General features: G+C 39.2%; 1 protein-coding gene across 2 annotated transcripts in view; it reads right to left on the reverse strand.

Moving 5' to 3' along the window:
• Positions 1–332: 332 nt before the first annotated feature.
• sema3b (sema domain, immunoglobulin domain (Ig), short basic domain, secreted, (semaphorin) 3B) overlaps positions 333–19,012 on the reverse strand; it is a 35,503-nt gene continuing 16,823 nt past the window's right edge. Inside the window, exons 5-18 of one of the 2 annotated variants that reach the window (XM_015014968.1) lie at positions 14,016–14,135; positions 13,795–13,888; positions 12,400–12,519; positions 12,151–12,293; positions 11,938–12,052; positions 10,500–10,569; positions 10,201–10,348; positions 9,020–9,239; positions 8,842–8,933; positions 7,960–8,001; positions 7,497–7,654; positions 7,320–7,375; positions 5,306–5,445; positions 333–4,428 (exon numbers count right to left, since the gene is read on the reverse strand). In XM_015014968.1, the coding sequence (XP_014870454.1) occupies positions 3,916–4,428; positions 5,306–5,445; positions 7,320–7,375; positions 7,497–7,654; positions 7,960–8,001; positions 8,842–8,933; positions 9,020–9,239; positions 10,201–10,348; positions 10,500–10,569; positions 11,938–12,052; positions 12,151–12,293; positions 12,400–12,519; positions 13,795–13,888; positions 14,016–14,135 (2,031 nt within the window). In that variant the 3' untranslated portion in view covers positions 333–3,915. The remainder of the gene's footprint in view (positions 4,429–5,305; positions 5,446–7,319; positions 7,376–7,496; positions 7,655–7,959; positions 8,002–8,841; positions 8,934–9,019; positions 9,240–10,200; positions 10,349–10,499; positions 10,570–11,937; positions 12,053–12,150; positions 12,294–12,399; positions 12,520–13,794; positions 13,889–14,015; positions 14,136–19,012) is intronic. The other variant, XM_015014969.1, reaches the window with a different exon arrangement.

A 19,012-nucleotide genomic window follows, 5' to 3' on the forward strand; every position in this document is an offset into this window, starting at 1 on the left:
CTGATAGATAAACAGCTGCACACAGACACAATCACACATTCCCAGCCTCATGCTCACACACAGATATTCACATCCAGTCTCCCAACATACTGAAGAGAAAAAAAATGTCTTCCTGATGGTAGTTTCATTTATTGAGATGCATGTGTAGATAACACACAGAGATTAGCAGGAAGGAGATTTGGACCCTACACACCCTTTCTTTGGTGGTTTTTAAATTTTCCTCAAGAGATGTGGATTATAGGTACCCAAGCTTAGTTTTAAAACCGCAAATTATGCACAGTTCTAGTGTGTTCAATAACGCGATAGTGTTCAAAAAAGTCAAGCGAATCTTTAAGTAACTGCATATTTTTATTGTATTAATCAAAAACATTTTGACATGACATTTCACAAAGACCCAGGTATATTACAGTGCACCACATTAACTTTGGCCTTTGACCTCAGACTTTCAGCTACAGACTTCCCAACACTCCACTGTACCTTTGCCACTATATACAAAGCTCTGTTGTCCACAAAAACCATCAGGCTGAAGACACAAATCGTGTTCAAGTGAACAGTTTACTCTTGCACACAGACACATGCACTCACTCAACATACAAACACAAAAGCCTCTCATAGTAAGCTTTAAAAAAAACCACCACATCACATAGAATTGGGATATAAGGAAGATTTGGAACAGAGGGCTTTTAGAACAACAAAAGACTTTAATTGGACACTGTCTGCAGGAAAAAAAGCTTTTCCACTGACTGTAAAGGATTAAAAAAATGCTAAGGACAAGTCCTTGTCAGCAGAACATGAACACTAGAGAAATAAATCTACATTTATAAGGAAAACACAAAAGTCCACAACAACTCAGCTTATCTTTCCACATAAATACATAGGAATAATAATGATATTTAACATTGTGCTTTCTTTACCTCTCGATCTCTCATGTCACCATGTCATTGTCAGATGCATTAGCCACAAACTTTAGTCATGCAAGTTCAAGCACAAACAAAAGCTGGGTGAAAAAGGGATACTCAGGCATGTTTGACATCACTGCTGGTTCAGAACTGGTTGGTGCACATATGTCCAAAGCACTGATCAGCTGCTCCCTTAAGCATTGAAAATCCACATGGTTAAGTCAGTCCAGCCCCGCTCAATGTGGTGTCGAAATGCTGAGTGTCCCTTTCGTAGGCGTCATCGTTCAGTTTAGTTTAAAGACTTAATTACACATCTATAACAAAGGTACATAAATAACAATGACAATGATATCGTACATCTAAAATCCCCACGCAGACCCGGGTTGTGCTGCCTTGCTTTTAACTGGGATGAATACACTAACTTAAGGTAATGTGATTAAAACCATGATATTTGGTGGTAGCAGCACAAAACATATCGGTACAGATTTTATTTCTGTAAAACATAAACACGTGTTTTATCTAAGAAGACCCATCAGTTCCTTTCTTGCATACTGGTTATGACATACCAAAGTACCACATACAGGCTCCTTAGCTGAGCCTGTTCAAGCAATGAACACTAGGGGGCAGGCTACACACACCATGTTAGCGCAAACAACCAACGAATGTGGTTTCTTTACAAATAAAACACCTAGAGACTAAGACATTTAAAAAGGAAAACCTTGCTGTCCTAACCGAGTTTACATCCTCAAGCAGCATCCAATGATTTCAATGACTGCAACACTACATAACAAGTGGTTACAAAGTGTATTTTTTTCACAATCTGTAGAAAACGAATTGTGTGAAATTTCGTGTGCTGAACTAGGAATCCTGTACTCACTGTGTATCAACTGCTTATCTATGCATCACTAACAAGTTAGGATTGAACAGTGCGAAAGAAATGTTGTACCGCTTAGTATACAGAAAAGAAAAACCTTATTCTCACTCATAAATATCATGCTAATATAGATATATTTATATATTTATATACTGTTCTGTAGCCCAAAAAATATGGGTTGTCATATTTTGAGTCTGCTTAAATCCTCCCCCTCTCTTCTGACCTTTCCTACCATATTTATCCCTTTCCCCACAAACCACTGTTCTCATTATTTATCTTTAATGCCAAAAATGCTGGAAGCAAAAAGATAGACAGTATGTAAGAATTACTGTTCTGAATTGCGTCCAAATTATTTTAGTTGCATTTTTTTCTTTGCAAGTGATACTATGAGCTCTAATTGGGTTCCTAATTGTATTCTCAAATTGTTTTTTTATAGACTGATTTATTTGCTTTATTGTTTTTTCCAGCTTTTGCTGTTCCGTAAACATCTTATTCTTCTTCCACTTTATGGAATATGAGTACATTTATCATTACCCACTGTCTAGTGGTTTTAACCAGCAATATGATTTTTTAGTAAGAGGTCAGTTATGACTCGTTCCTAACTAAGACCACATATACTGACTGAAATAAGTATTCTGATCAGAGATGCACCGAGGAAGACTTCTGACATCTGGTGATTGGAAATGGCTGATTTTCAGCTTGACCACCTCAACTGTTTACCTCTGGGTCTGAAACCTTAACAAATTAAGTCTAGAACTGTATCACTATATGGAAGTGCTGTTTCTTCAAGTACCAGTAACTTTTGAATGGACTTTAGTGGAAACTGGTGGTCAAATTGGTTGACATTTTTTCTATTGCAGCACTATAAAGCTCACACATGATGTTAACTTTAACTGTAAACCATTTGAAGTCATCACCTGTGTACTAACATTAGCAGTAAAAGAGGAAGTAAATCCTTCATTCAAAGTAATATTTATAAATATATCCATAGCGACTCACCATCGGTCCAGATTTTTAACAGATGAAGCACTGCTACAGTTGCTGCATGTGAATGGTCTATGTTCTTTTGGGCAGGTCTTTCAGACATTATTTATTAAATGTCTGCGGTACAAGAGTCCCACAGTGATTATAATTTTGTCATCCATCCATCCACCTGGAGGGTTTCCTCCCGTGCCAGGATGTATTCTAACCAGACGCCTTGTCCACCTTAACTGACTCATGCCGATGTGGAAGAGCACTGACTCAACTCTAAGTCTACTCTAAAATTGGCCAGAAAACCCCGATCGGTGCATCTCTTTGTTTTAAGTCTGTTGCTTGTGATGATACAAACTCAATGTGTCAATGGAAACGGCTCCAAAAATAAAACTGACTCAACCCCACAACAAATTTATAACATTTTCACAAATAATAATGTGTTCTGCGGGTGCTGGTAACTCTTCATGGCTCCAGGGTGTAATTTGTACAAATGACAAGTGGTGATGAGAATGGAAGGAGGGCCACAGAAAGATGTTTGTCAATTACTCTGGCTCTTACAAATGTCACTGCAACATGCACATACATTTTAAGCATAATTACTCGTTTTCAGTTCAAGACTATATTTTTGCATCATTGTTCCAGTTGTCACTTTCCCCATTCTGTCCATATTTAGGTCACTTAAAGAAATGTTATACATAGAAGAGTGCTTCTCAAAACCTTTCGGATTGTTCATGAGTGGCAGCAGTGTGTTGTCCAGAGAGTAGCAGGTAACACACTAACTATTAAAGTAGTGTAAATGGCTTGTAGAATAAGCTGTAGATGTGTGTGTCAGTTTATTGCCTCCTCATGTGGGTGAATTTCCTCTCGCGTATTTGCTAGTACACGCGACTATCCTAGTGAAGAAGTGTAAAGGGATCGTGCAGAATCAGTTTGGGCAGTAAGGCAGCACATGCAGGAAGCTGGTCACAGGGATGAGGAATCAGGGGGATGGTGTACCGTATAGTGGTGGTATCCATAGATAAATAAACACAATACAGGAGGTGGAGTGTGTCTGTGCATGTCTTTATGTGTGTACATGTTTATGTGAACACCTCCATGAGTATCTGGTCTCTCAGTTACTTTCTTTCACTCTCCCTCTCACTCTTTTTCATCCGTTTCTCGCCGTCGTCACTCCCGAGCACTGCGCGGTGCCCGAGAGCTCGGTTTCCCATCATGGGTCCTGCGGTTTCTCCCCTTTCGGATCTCCTGGAGGTGCTTCCATTTCTTATTGGCCGGTCGGACAGCAGGACCCAAAGGTACGATCTCCTTCCTCGGAGACTCAAAACTCTTTGACACCTGGTCGGCACCAGCATGCTTTCGTGCCCAAACTTGCTCACAAATCTGGTCAACAGTGCTGAGGTTAGGGTGGTCCACCAGCTGCATGAAGTCCCGATACCAAAGCTTTTGATTGGTCAGTGAGGGAGCACCTCCGCTGCGAGGATCTAATCGCACAGGGGAGTCGGAGGGAAGATTGGAGATGGAGGAAGACGTCGATGGTACGACTTCTAAAGTGATTCCCAGCAATGTCTGGGTGAATCCGTGCTCCATAGCGTGGCATTGGTAGACACCGACATCTCTCTTGAGAACCCGACGAATCAGTAGGCCCCTGTCTGTCTGCAGGATACGTTCATCGAGACGTACCTAGAGTCAAAGATATGATTCGGTTCAGCTCGGACAACATGATTCTATTTGTCTGTTGAACTGTCTCTATGCGGCCTGGTGTTTTTGTTCCCTGAGGGAATGACCCACCTAAATTTTGTTGCCAATAATCAAATGTCCTCTGTCTACAGAGAAAACTGAGGCCCTTTCTGTATTTAACCATTTCACTCCTGGGTAAAGCAAATGAAAGAGCTACCAACTATGGAATATTTCTTTATCTAATAGCTTTCTCTCCAAGATCATGCCACAACAATACCTTCTGCTATTTATCTGTATGGATAGAAATGATTGACTTGTAAAGTGTCTTAAGATTACATTTGTACAGAACTGGTACTATGGAAATAAAATGTAATTACTTTCTTAGCACATCTAGTGAAATTCTTCTTTGCAAAATAGTTCAACTCATTCTGAATCGATGGAGTGTTTTAGAGCAACAGATTTCAAGTTTGTTTTTGTTTTTTACAGTGTCTTAATTAAACACTAATATAAAATCCCTAAAGTAAGTCATGCCACCAGTTTTGGTTCTTTGTGTGATAGTGCAAATTGTGAATCATTGTTAGCAGCAATATTTTGACAGATTCTGAAGAGAATAAAAATGAGCGTGTTTTTCTGATCAGTAATTTAGGTAATGCTCTTATGAAACCCAATCTGGTCAGTGGCCCCTTATGGGTAGAGTTACTCTAATTACATTTTCAGCTGTCATGGGAGATGAATCATCCAAAAGTCATGAATTTGAGCAATAAGAAGAAAATAATGAAGTGGATAATCTGATAAAAACAAAACAATACGGTGACCTCAGACAGCATCGTTACAATGTGCCTTCATCCCCAACTCGTCCTCAACCTTCGCACTCTCTCACCTCCTCTCTCGGGTTCTGTGGTTGTTTCTGATAAGTCCAGGTGACTCTGGCCTGAAGGGATTTGGGGATACACTCCAAGAAAGTGCTGCTTCCCTCAACTCCATACAGCTTCCTCTCTGCAACACGATGCTTGTGGTGGTCTGAAGGGGGCAGAAGAGACAAAGATATAATTATAGGCTTGCTATATTTCATTAAAAAAGAAAAAAAAAACACAGTCTAGAAAATATTTGCCTTTCAGTACCTTGGCTTATGTTGTTTGGAAGGGGCATTTAAAAAAAATATTTAGACGTGACAGTTCTTGTACATGATAGGAAAATGTATGATTCCTCTATACAAGAGCATTTCTTCTCATTATTTATCAGAACTTGGTGAATTGACCCAAATATTTACACATGTTTTGACTTCTAAAGTCCTAACTTAATGACACCTTTTGTTTCTAAGCCTTGTCTAAAACGAATGAAAGAAAAAGAAAAACTATTCAATAAATACAGAGGATAAAACTTTAGCAGCATGGTGCTTTAAGTGGAAACGATTTGGTGTAACCTGCCAAACAGACTGACCAGCCGCTCCAGTCACATCAGAGACAATTGCGCTGATTTTCATCAGTTTTACTCGGCCTGAATGCCACATGATGTAATCTCATTACCCAGGAGCTCTTTCAGCGGGAGTGATTAGCCTGATTTCGTTGTGGTGTAGAAACACAGAGAGGGGCTGAATGCTCTCTTTGTGGTCTGAGAGGACAGATGTCACCAGAGGTGAAGCGTTTTGGCTGTTTTGCCATGAAGACAGTAAGACGTCACATACCAAGACTTTCACCATGTCAACACAGGAAAAGGCACAGACAGTGTTCATGAGAACATGTAGAATTAAAACCTGCTACATTCTACATTTTTTTGTTTTCTTTTTTCACACAAATTTACCATAAACAAACAGGGCTGTAACAAGATCTTATAGCACAGAAACCTTACAATACTAACACTCAGTACATTTACTGTGTTTTTCACTCAACACTGTGCAGTTGCTATTAGGCTTAGGGGTAAGAAAGGAAGGAGTTCTTTAATTGCCCTGTTGTGTTGACAACATCAACTAAAGACTGATCATCAGCACTGATAAATGAAGCCGTGACCTACATTTATCTTTAATGTAATTTCAGAAAATATATATATATTAAAAAAAACTGCATCAGCTGGTTGAAGTTGGAACTTTAAACTGAGTTCAGAATGTTTATATGATGAACTATGAATGTGAATTACGTAACTTTGACCTGACCAAACCCAACACAGATCTAGTTTAACGTAAACTGGTGCAAGATTGGTCACCAGATTGCCCATCAGCGTTCACTTCCTAAAGCATTGAAGAAGCTCACACCAATTTCAAAGCACCTATGAAGCAGATTTTTGTTAGTGTGACAGAGAAAAAAAAACTGTGACAAAGTGACCAAATGTACAAATTAACTTTAATCACACAAATAGCACAACTGACTAACTATTACCAGTTGTGCAAAAGTTGGTTTGTGATTCAGAGCCTCCTGTCAGAATTGAAGGTCTATTTTTGTTTTCAATAAACCCTGTAATGTATTTGATAAACTGTGATTCAAAATATCTTGACTTATCACACCTGAACTTGGCAACTCAGGACTGAAAAAGATTCTTTATAAAAACAAAGAATAGAGATTTCTAAAAGCTTTAGTCCTAAAACAGAAAAAAGAGGCAGCTTAATGCACTTTAGTCATCAGGATTAGACAAGCAAAGCACAATATATGGACTTAAATGGGGAAGGAGATATTCTGCAGAGCCTTGTAAATACTTTTGCTGGTTAATGAAACCATAATTCTATTCACGGAAACAAAACAAAAAAATGGCGATTAATAGTTTTCCTGGAAATATTGTAAAAAAATATCTGGTCTCCTCTTGAACCCATTATTCTACATCCTCATAAGCTGAATGTATCATTACACTTCTACTAATAAAATTTAACTGGGCTGCATTTTACAGTGCGAGTGTTGTAAATTTACCTCCTGAGCAAAGGGTGTTGGGGTCCCCGTTCCTTACATCCTGTCGACGGAAACGTCTAAATGGAATATATAAAAACAAAAACTGGTTATAGTCATTTCCACTTTCTGTCAAGACTTCAATTTCTTTACAGCTACCTCTCCATATGGTACGTATGCCGTAGACATTTTGTCACAGACCTCTTTGTATTCGGTAGGTAACGAGTACAGGACGTTCCGTCCCAAGCGCAGTATGGATCTCGAGCCAGGCAGCACTCGGCGCATGCCTTCCCATAAACACTGCACCGGTGAAGAGGGACTTGGGCGATTCCCGTGTCCGAGCCGACGTACAGCTGTTGCTGTGAAAACAGGCAGGGGCGAGATGGAAACGTTTGACAAAAAGGCCTAAAGAATGTCCATTTATCAGAATAGAAAACAGCTGGAGTTCTCTGTCATAAATCAAATCGTTTATATCTCTGTAACCGTGACGACTGTGGTAATTTATGACGCCTTTAGGTGATTTGAAGTGAACTTTCTGTAACCATTCCGATTTAGTGTTGTCACTAATCACCTTCTTTTACTGTTTGTTTTTTCAACACATGGCCTCGAGGGTGGTCATGTTGTTAGCATGTTTCTGAACAGGAGAGAGTCAAAGTAAACTTACCCGTTTGGAAGAGATCTGCATGTTAATAACAGATGAGGCATCCTGAAGAAAAGAATGGATTAAAAGAAATATTAGTACCCTTAAAGTAGAAATAAGCCCTTCGTTTGTAGCAGTTAAAGACACACAAACATTTTTAGAAAGCAGTATTTCAAAAACTGCTCTGTAGAAACAAGAAATGTTATTATCATATAAAACGACTGTAAAAAAGGTGAACATTCTTACTTTTTGCTTTAAGCTTCTCTCTACTTTAAAGCACAGATATCAATCAGCGTTAGAACCATTAAAAGCAAAGTTTTTTTTCACATGTTTACACATTCACTGCCCAGCTTGTAAATGTAAAACATTCTTGGGAAACAGTTGTTGGTTGAAAGGGATAAGAATAATATCTAACTGAATGATCCAAATATTGTTACTGTTTTGTCAATGTTTTTTTTTCTATTTCAACACTATTGCTAATTAAAATATTCTTTTAAATTGCTGGGTAGGGTGCCCGTCTGTTAGATCTCCAAGCTACTAGCTCTTAAATGACCATTCTCCTGATTTCCTCCTCCACACTGTATAAACAAGATCATAAATTGATTTGTTGTATTTTAAATCAAATTTTCAGTTATTTTTTTTTTTTACTTTAAGCAGCATTTTTGATTGTCTTGACTTTGTTTTTCATCATATTTAATGTCTGTTTGAAGACAATTGAAAGTAAGTTGGGAAATGTGCCTTTCTGGTCACTTAAAAACAGTGGCTGCATTGTTTTCCTATAAATTGCTGCTGAACTGTTTCTGATATTTCATCTAATAAAAAATTAGACAGGTTAGGCAAAATCATAAAATGTGGTATTTATTTCTACTTTCTTGTACAACACGTTGAAGTTAATTTAGTTCTTACTTTGAAGACCTCCAGCTCTTCCAGTAAAAGTTCTTCCATGTTGTTCCAGCTCTCCTTGGGGACACTGATCACCTTTAGGACTGTCCCTTTGTCTGAAATGCCACATGCTCATTATCTCCCCATCATTTTCATTTCACTAAAGAGAAAACGCAAAGTGAAGGAGAAACCGTTCACGAACCTGTTCCGATGAACATGACATCATACTGCCCATCAGCAGCATTGACTCTGTCCACGGCGATCTGTGTGAAGCTGTACTCCACGTTGGTCCTAACGAACACAGGCCGTCGATTCATGGGGTACACCGGGTTGTACATCAGGGGGTGGTGACGGGCAAACTGGATCACATCATCTGGGAAACCTTTTGTGGATTCAAAGCTCCCAAATGTCTTACTGGGACACTAACGGAAGGAAAGGAGAAACACATTTTGTAGTTTCCAGAACTTGCTAAAACATGAAAATGAAACTGCTATGACTGAACTCATCCGTTCCATTCAAAAAATATTTTTGCCTTTGGTTTTATACAAGTGGAATAAAACATCTGACTCATCAGTGTTTCAGCTGGTTAAGAATGCACCAAGCCCCGGTTGTGCGGCCGCATTGAGGTCATTATGGTGTGAGGGCTGTCAGGGACTTGGAGGAGATTTACTCCAGGTCAGAGTCCAGTTTCTCTCTTTAATTAAAATTCCAGCTCTGGATTTTCTGAATACTTAGGAGCACTTTAGCACCTTGAGACATCTTAGCTTAAAGCTAGCTTATTTCTTCTTATAGGAAGAAATCTGACTCATTCACTTTGGTCCAGCCTGACCGTAAGCCTTGCAAGCCTGTGGGATCTGTATCTGAAATCCAAATCAGTAAAAATGCAGTTTTACATTATTTCTGTTGCATTATTAAAGTATAACTTGCCTGCTAACTATGCAGTATGTCTGGAGCTGTTGTGGCCTTATAAAATGAAGTTCAGCATGAACAAATCCTGCTGACTGAAGGCTTCTGTGGTTGGTGGAGTGTCAAACCCTCATTGATTGGGACAACTGTGGAAATGTTTTGCACGGAAAACTGGTTTTTAGCACCATACTGGGTTCTCTGAAAGTACTGCCATTAAACTGTTTTATTAACATTATTTCTGTCACTGGCATTACATGATTTTTTTTTGGCCAGAGTCAACCCTGATTTGATTAAAAGTAAAAAAAAACATGAAGACATAAATTTAAAATTAATTTAAAAAGATGCAACATAAGGATGGAGGTGTACTAAATTTTAAGGAATAACCTTCTTAAGAAAATTGGCTTTAATTATTTTAATAACCTGCTACGATTGGACGTTATTACAGTCTGTCTGCTGTTTTGTCAGTTATTAACATACCATTCCTGGGCGGGGATAGGGCACTTTTCCCTGGAAAGGGACCCATTGGTAGTTAGGCCCCTCTTTGTGTGCAAAGGGCCCCAGGAAGGCCCTCCGGATGTCATTCATGGAGTAAAGACACACAGCTGAGCCTTTAAACACACTGCTGCTGGGGGAACAAGAGGAGCAGGGTTAGATACAACAAACACATGCATGACATGTATGCACTTTGCTTCCTCGCCGTTCACTTTCCCTAATGCACACCCTCACACACTCACTCCTGCGCATAAACAAACATGCACATGTGACTCGACTCTGACCTGGAAGTAGAGAAGACAGTATAGACCAGAGGGTTCTTTTTGTCCCTCGTCTGCAGCAAGAACACGTCCCCTGAGGACAGACACACACAGACAGCCGGGTCAGGTGGCGGTAGCCCAGAGGTCAAAGGTTGGGAAAAAGATAAACAAAGCCCTATGGACATGTCTAACCACTTTAAAGAGACATTTCGCTGATTAGTGGGGGTCATGACATGAAACAGAATCCACCACTCAGTCTTGCTTCTTGAACAAAGAAGCCTTAAAATGTTACGATTTTATAGAAATAAAAAAAGTTTACAAACTAATGAAGTAATTTTTTTTTTTAAACAGATAACTCCTATAGTTTACCAACACAGTTTCACACACAGATTCTCTCTACTTTTGGCCTCAGGTGCAGTCCCAAGCTCATCATCTAGATAAGAGACTCATCGTTCACATGGAGAAATGTGAATGGCAGGTGCAGCCCGAGGCGGGGTTAGGGTTTGGACAAAGTCTTCCACTTAGTTAACCTTTCCTTCCGTCATGAGATGAGCACAAAGGGAGGCCATATTGTGGCCCGCAGAGAGTTTCAGACACTTTATCAGTCACATCTTAAAAACTCCTGCAGCAGCTGGAAAAACCACATGACAACAGGTCTGAGAAAAACATTACATAACAAAAAGTCTTTTGGAGAAGGAATTTTGGAGAATATTGAATATTATCGTATAACAATTGATGAATTTAAAGCATATTTATTGATGTATTACATATTATTTGGTTAAAATGTAATAAAACTTAATTCATAAAGTTTTTTTTTATTATAATTCACATTAAAAGTAAAGATGCTGGTTCAGACAGTTGTTATTGTTTTGATTTCTTTCAATGATTGGAAATGGAGGGACAGAAATATCGTAAGACATACAAGAATCATCAATCCTACTGTAAATCTGCATAGCACTTTAAATTCTGCCGTTTTACTTTAATCTCTACTTTAATATGGATCCCTTAAGGCTAAACGCTGTAAATGCTTTTAAATCCTGGTGAATTGATCACGTTTTCCTAACATCTTCTCCGTTTACACCACCAGAATGTGTTTCTGGGTAGAGATCCAGAGGAAAGGGTCAGAAAATCTTCCAACTCCCCCCCCCCGTTTAGCTTTTCTTGAAGCCATATAAATAATCTTTTCCCTGAATTGTACAGCAGATATTGTCAGAAATGGAAACAGGAAGTATACATATCATTCCAAAGATTTCATATTTTTCCTACGCTGACTGAAAATCACTACAACAAAAGTTGAGGCACTGAAACCAGGTCAACCTTCTTCATGATTAAATTAACAGACCCGAACAGAACCCGAACTTCACATATATCTGTATGTTATATGATACTAAACCTAGAAATATCCTTAAATTTGTAGTTTCATTGGAGTACTTCTGCTCCAGTGTGTGCCCTGTACACTTACGCAGCTCGTCAAAGTACGTGTCACTGCCATCAGCTCCTGGTACTGAGCAGATCAGACGGGTCTTGAGGAATGTTGTCCATTTGTTCACCAGGCTTCTCTGTCCACCCATGTCATTCTGACAAAACAAAACTCAATTATAATCTGATTTTGCATAAACAGAGTTTTTAATCCCAATTTTCCACATTGTTGGATGTTGATTAAGTGACCTCTCACCCTGCATAACTGTCCAATGCGCGAGTAAGTGGACTTTCCCAAACCTTGAGCTTCAACCGCCGTCTCCCGGAAGAAGAAAAATATCTTGTCGTCGTCTGGATTTTCACTCTCAGGGACCCAAAAGGAGCCGACAAACTTTGGTTCTGGTTGGCGGAATTAAAGGCAATTAACGCAGCGTCAGTCGTCACACCACGTTGTCCCATGAGGGCGCTTGATGCTTATTTACAAGACAAACAAAAGTACACGCACCATTGAGCCAACGTGAGTCGTGCTGTTCGGTGCGAATCGAGGGACGTTTGCCCAGACTTCTGAAGATGGTGAAGTCTCGTCCCATTAAGTCTGTGGCTACACCTGCATAAAGCTCATCACCTGGGAAACACAAATACTGGTTAGTCTATGCCAGATTCAGAACATGCATGATTTTTTTTTTACAGTTGGTCACATTGCAGCCATGAACTTCAACATGTTTTCAACACGTGACAGAGCAACACGAAGTAATTTGTAGTAGGACACACATGGTTTTCAATAAAAAAAACAAGTAAATAAAACTGGAGAGCATGACACAGTCTGTCTCTGAGTCAACACTTTCTAGAACCACAGTTTGCTGCAATTACTATACGATGTCTTTTGGGAGTATGTTCTTTTGTACAAAATGAGACTAGATGTTTTAAAAAAAAATAAAGGGTTCAGTCAAAGTGAAAGAAGAGTGACTGTAGCCCTCAATAAACCTGCCCACTAAACTTTGATCATTATGACAATAACAGGTTTTCTTCCGACTTGACGAGTATTTGGCTCCATCCATCTTTCCATCAACTCTTTCCAGCTTTCCATGATGAAGAAACGCCTACACCCAGCATAATGACACCACATTGTTTAACCAAGGAGGATGGAGTTGTCAGGCTGATGTGCAGTGTTAGCCTCCCACCTCACATACGTTCATGTAGGCTGAAAAGCAAACATTTTCTCTCATCTGACCAAAGCACCTTCTACCACATGTCTGCTTTGTCCTCTACGACTGTCAACGGGACTTAAAGTGTTTTTTTCCACAGTGGTTTTCCTCGTGCTGCTCTAGCATGCAGACCAGACTTGGGCAATGGAGAACTAATGACTGTGCTGTCAGCAGATTGCTTGATTTATGCTCTCCTCACGTGGCCCGTCAGCTTTAGGTAGCCACATTGTGATAGGCAGTCTTTCCATGTTCAGATTACTGACTGAACAGCGCTGTGTGAGACCCACAAAGCTTGGGATATCAGTCTGTAATCTAACCTTGCTTTAACTTTTAAATATTCTCCCTGACCTGCCTGGTATAATCCCTAGTATTCGTCCAGCTGTTTCTTAGCTAATGTTATCTATCAAACCACTAAGATGGTACTTACCTGTTTGGCTTCTGCAGGTTGCAATGAATTAAGCTAAAAGGTAATAGGGTCTACATGATTTTGTGTTGGTCTAGCACAAAACATTTTATTTCAATAAAATAGAGTTTGAGGCTGAAATTGACACAAATTGAATAAGCTCAATGTTTATGAGTGTATTTGTAAGGCTTTTCAATCACAGCCCAAAATATGAAAACCGGAGGTAGACCTAACCCATACTAAAACAATCAAGCGAATAACCAGATGAGAAAAGTTATATAGGTTCAGTTACCGATTAGCACAGATGCAGCGTTATGCCGAGGATCGTATGGACTCTTCCCTTTCCCGTCCTCAACCTTAGAGGGGTCGATCCTAAACACATGGTCCTGCCAGGGAACCAGAGCACAAAGAAAACGATTGTTATGCTACAGCAAGCAAGCTCACCTGTGAAGTGCCGGATTCGAACTGTAATGAAGTGTACTTGTGTTGGTTCGCATTTTGTTTATTCCTCACCTCCATCCTGTGTCCCACCTCCACAAAGGCACAGGTTGGGTGGAAAGCCCCGGTTCCACAGGCGTACAGGTGGGTTCGGTTGTAGTGGTGCACAATCTTCACGTAGTTCACACAGTCAGACTGAAACACACAAAGATTGTTCTGGAATTCATTTTGCTAGGAGCTTAAATAGTGATTTTTCTTTTTTGTGTCATCGGGTTTAATAATACTTCTCCTAAGCATCATGAACTACAGACATGACCACAGATTGCAGGTTTTTACAGGAAGCTGTACCAGGCGAAGGTTGGACATTGTGTCCTTCAGCTTATTGATTCACATTCCTCACATAGCTCCTCAACCTCTGTGCCTGTGACAACACGGCCAAGTTCTTAGATCAAACTCCAGCACACTGTTGTGACGCTCTTTGTGTCCTGGCTGAACACACACATGCCTGCAGAATGTTTTTATAAGAGTGTCTACAGCTATTCGTGCCCAAATCTGAATCCAAATGAATTAAAGTTGACAAGTTTACCTCAGATCTTTAGGCTTTCAAATGAAGTATTTAGTTGATAAAGTACAAGAATGAACTAAACTGAAAGGCAACTTATGGTAAACATCATTACCATAATCTTTTGCAACACCCGATACCTTCAAAACCACTTCTTGTCATCTTTGTCATCTATTCCTCTGCACATACGTTGCTTTCAGCATCTTGACCTCTTTCTGATCCTTCTTTGTCCTATCGGATAGCGTGTCATTGACCCCGAAGCACATCTGTCCATCTCAGAGTCACGTTACAGTTAGCATGTTCTCAAGGGACAGCTCATAAATGACTTATGGTACGCTAAGAGACTACAAGATACATTAACTGTGCAACCTAAGAGCAGTGAGTTCTGAGGGAGCTGGCCCTTAAATAACGAGAATGTGGACATAATAATGAGCATAACCATTATGATCATTAATGGCATTTTTCTCTAGGGGTATAGCATCATATGCTGATTTGATTTGTCTGTGGAAAAAAAATCGCTGCGCTGTATGCCTTAGCAGCAATAATGAGCCGGAAATACAAAGTGTCCACTGATGCAGTGACACTCAAAGCACTGGCAGCAAATTATGCAGGTCATTAGTAAACATACAATATCAACAAGAATGGACACTAAGAGAGGAAGGATGGAAGTTGGAATAAGATGTTGAGGTTTCTGGGAAATTTGTGTTTGAAACTAATCAGATGTTGTTGTTTTTTTAATAGTGTCCAGACCACAGCACTTGTTGGCTGAAGTAATGAAACCACCTTGGTTTAACTTCAGATTTAGACTTTTGTATTTTTGCACAATAGTCTGGAATGAGATCAAACTCTCAAGGTTCAAAATGCAGTAATAAACAGGCCTGTGATTGACAGTGATGCATGAACATATTTTCAGATTTCCCTTAATTTGTCTGATTAAAAACCATGAATTTCTATTTTATGGGATTTTCTCTGGAAGACGACAAGTGACATATATTGGAGAGTGAAAAAATGAAACAGTTTATATTTTATGTTTACTTATAAAAAATGAGAAAGTGTCCATTTCTAATCATTCACCCTTTCATCTGATCCTCCAAAAAAATAAATAAATAAAATAACAGCAGACATATAATTTCTGTATAAATCCAGCTGTTCTCTACTCTGTATCGTATCCCGTTAATTTGAACTTGCTACAGACAGATTACTAAAATTAAATATATCCAAAAGGACTGTCTTAACAAGCAGATATTCAAATATAAGTGTCTAAAGTTTGACTCAACCTTTTCATCTTTTCAGTAGATGGAAGATGCTTGACATCCTCAACATAAATATCAACCCTTGGTGTGTGTAGTTGGATTTTTATTTGCATGTCCGTGTCATCACATTGTGAGACAGTCTGGATGGCTGCAGTTCTTTGATGTGACAGGGGAGAAAAAGATACAGGACAGCATTTAAAAGATGCCTAAGAGACACACAGGACAGACACCATGACTTATGCCAGCAATCACATCTTCTCAAAGGGGGGGTTTGAGGATCGGTCAGTGGATGTGCTGCTGGGGGATGTTTAAGGGTTCAGTGACCCTACGACCTTTCACTGACTCATTAGTTGAAACAGTGAGCAAAGAAAGCAGCCTGTGACCTCAACACGGCCTCACTTGACGTCTCACCTTCGCCTCTTTCAAAGCTGGATTGTCCCATTGAGGACGTCTGTTTTCCCCTCTAACCTTTTGTCTTTTCTGGAAATTATTAACCTTAAAGATCAATTTGTTTTCTATACGCCCATCTGTCTGTTTTGATAAATAATTGCAGCAATATAATTTCATCAATGCCCCAGCAATACTTTTACAAGTTTTATAAATATTTATTTTATTGTATTCATTCTTTTCTTTATGAACAACAGCTCCCTCTATGCTCTCTTTGACATTTCACATTCCCCACATGTGTAAAACTCATGTTTTGGTTATCGCAATATATCTTTAGTTGCAATGGAATTAGAGCTCATCTTTCACTTCCCTTTTAAACCGCAACTTTATGCAAACCATGAACCTTTAATAAAGTTAATAGCCGGGTTTTGAGTTTGCACTTGACTGGGTTGGTGGTGCACCACCATTAGATGAACAACACCGCACAGTGTAATAGCCCTGGAACCCCTTTGACCACCTCTACTGATCAGGATGATGCAGATGAACTGGCCAGTGTGACATTTTCCTCCAGGGGTAGGTGGATTTTTCTGGACTTTGGCTTCATACAGACTGTAAAGTAAATGGATTTCCTTCTAAAACAGTTGTTTCTTATTGATTCAACATTAATTCTGCAATAATAATTTGCAATAGACACACAAGTTTATACTTACAAAATTTTGGCAAAGACATTGGTGGCTTTCAGGAGCAGCATGGTTTCATGTTTACATATTTAATGAGCCGCCTCACGCAAAATTCAAGGGTTCAAGGTTCCTTGTTCAGTTCAGTTTCTCCTACAGACTTAATAATATGTATGTTGGTGTTATATCTGTGCATTCCAACCTGACCAGTAGTATTTTTCCAACTTAGTGAACCATCAAGGATGTATTAATGGCACAATGATTCTTAGTCACTGAGTAGAAATGAGAATGGAGCCTCTGTTGTAATTAGTCCAGGAAAAAAGTCCATTGTAGGTTTAGAATCCTATAAAGCTATCATTTGTGCCATTGCTAAGCCTCATATTCATTTTAACAGCTACTTTTAACTTCCTGGCAATGCCACTGCTTATTCCAGCAGTAGCACCAACTCTCTGATGAACACCTTGGTAGTCAGCTGCTCTACTGTGAAGCTTTGGTTCTGAGCTGTCACAACTGTCTTCACTCTGTCTGCAACCTTAAACCCTCACAGCTCTGAAAAATGTTTAACAATAACCGATATTTATTAGATTAATCCCGTGTCACAAGCCCCAAAAAACTCTTGCACATGCAACGGCAACAGTGCCTTGTTTCTTTCCCTATGAAAATATTCTAGGATATTCTAACTGTAAAACCATAAAGTATAACTCTGGGAAAATTCAGTTAATTCAAAAATGATTACCACACTTTCCACCCCAAAGTTCAAAGTAGTAGGTTGATGCAGTAGGTGTTTAAAAATGGCCTGAGAAAAACTACCCTGGTTCCGAGGTTTCCTGAACAGAAAATGCAGTGGCAATCACTTTCTCCTGTGGATTTAAATCCAGCTTCAGTGTCACTCAGAGTCCTGAGTCAGACCAAGTGTCTCGGTGAAGTGTCAACTGTTTACAGCTGCTGTCTAACTGTGTTTACGTGAACACGTCTCTGTTTGTTTGGATGCTTTCCTGTGTATGCCTGTCTGTTAGAGTGATGAACCGTTGCGGTGCGGGAAATTGTTTCACTCAATTTACTGCCTTTTATAGTAAAGGCCACAGGTTATTGCCCAAAGTGCAATATTAAAACAAGCTTCCCACCCTAAAAACATGAAAGAGTTTGATAATGTCGGGGGGGATAATGTCGGGGGGTGAAAAGGAAAATATCGACGTATTTAGGTTAAAACAGTTAAGTTGAAAACTTGTGCAAGGAGAACAGAGGATGAAGACAAAGAGAAGGAAAAAGTGTGTGAGGCAGAGATGATCCATAGAGATGGATGGACAAACAGACTTCTCTGTAATTTGGGTCAAAAGTGTAAGGTCAGGGCTGATCCTGTGTGGGTGAGTTTCCACTTAGAAACCAGAAAAAAAAGGAGGAAATGAGGAAGAAAAGGTCTACACAAGTGAAAAGTCAATCAATCAACAGAACTAATCGCACAAAAAAGAGATTTAACACTCTCAAGTTTTTAAAACTTTCTCACTCTTTTGCTTAACCTATTTGCTTTTTTTCCTGAAACAATTTTAATCCTTTTTTCACCACTTATCACCACCGTCATTACTTTCTCTTTCAGACACACAAACACACTGAAACTTGAACATACACAGTCCATCTTCTGGTAATTTGAAACTGGAGCCTGGATTTTCGTATGAATGGAGCTCGTTGTCTGTCTGCTACAGCTGTGCAATCACACTGATGACGGGTTTGCTTTACACACACACACACTCACAAAGAAACACACACACGTTCTGGATACTTTATACACACCATATGGAAATAAATGTAAACAGAGGCTTTATAACACACAGAGGGAAATCAATGAAATATTTATGGAGACAGTTTTGTGGCACTTCTCCACATTCTGATTGGACAGTAAAATATAAAACGTATTAATTGAATAAAAGATGCACAAAAAATGTTGCAAAGGACTTAAAACTCAAAAAGATGTATGGCCTTGCATGCAATTCATTCCTGGGTGGCCTTTGGTAATCCTTAAATCAATTAGTGAAGTAGAACCAGATTTTACATGCATAATTAAATGCATGACAAGCTGTGACACCAGATCAGGGTAAAAAAAAAAAGTCTGTTTAAATTTAAACTACTGACCAAATAAAAGATACTAAGTACATGACAAATCAAATGTACTGAATCTTGAAAATAATTATAGTTAGT

Source organism: Poecilia latipinna, unplaced genomic scaffold (assembly GCF_001443285.1).
Source record: "Poecilia latipinna isolate Pla-1442-1.1 unplaced genomic scaffold, P_latipinna-1.0 Scaffold1868, whole genome shotgun sequence".
NCBI classification, from domain to species: Eukaryota; Metazoa; Chordata; class Actinopteri; order Cyprinodontiformes; family Poeciliidae; genus Poecilia; species Poecilia latipinna.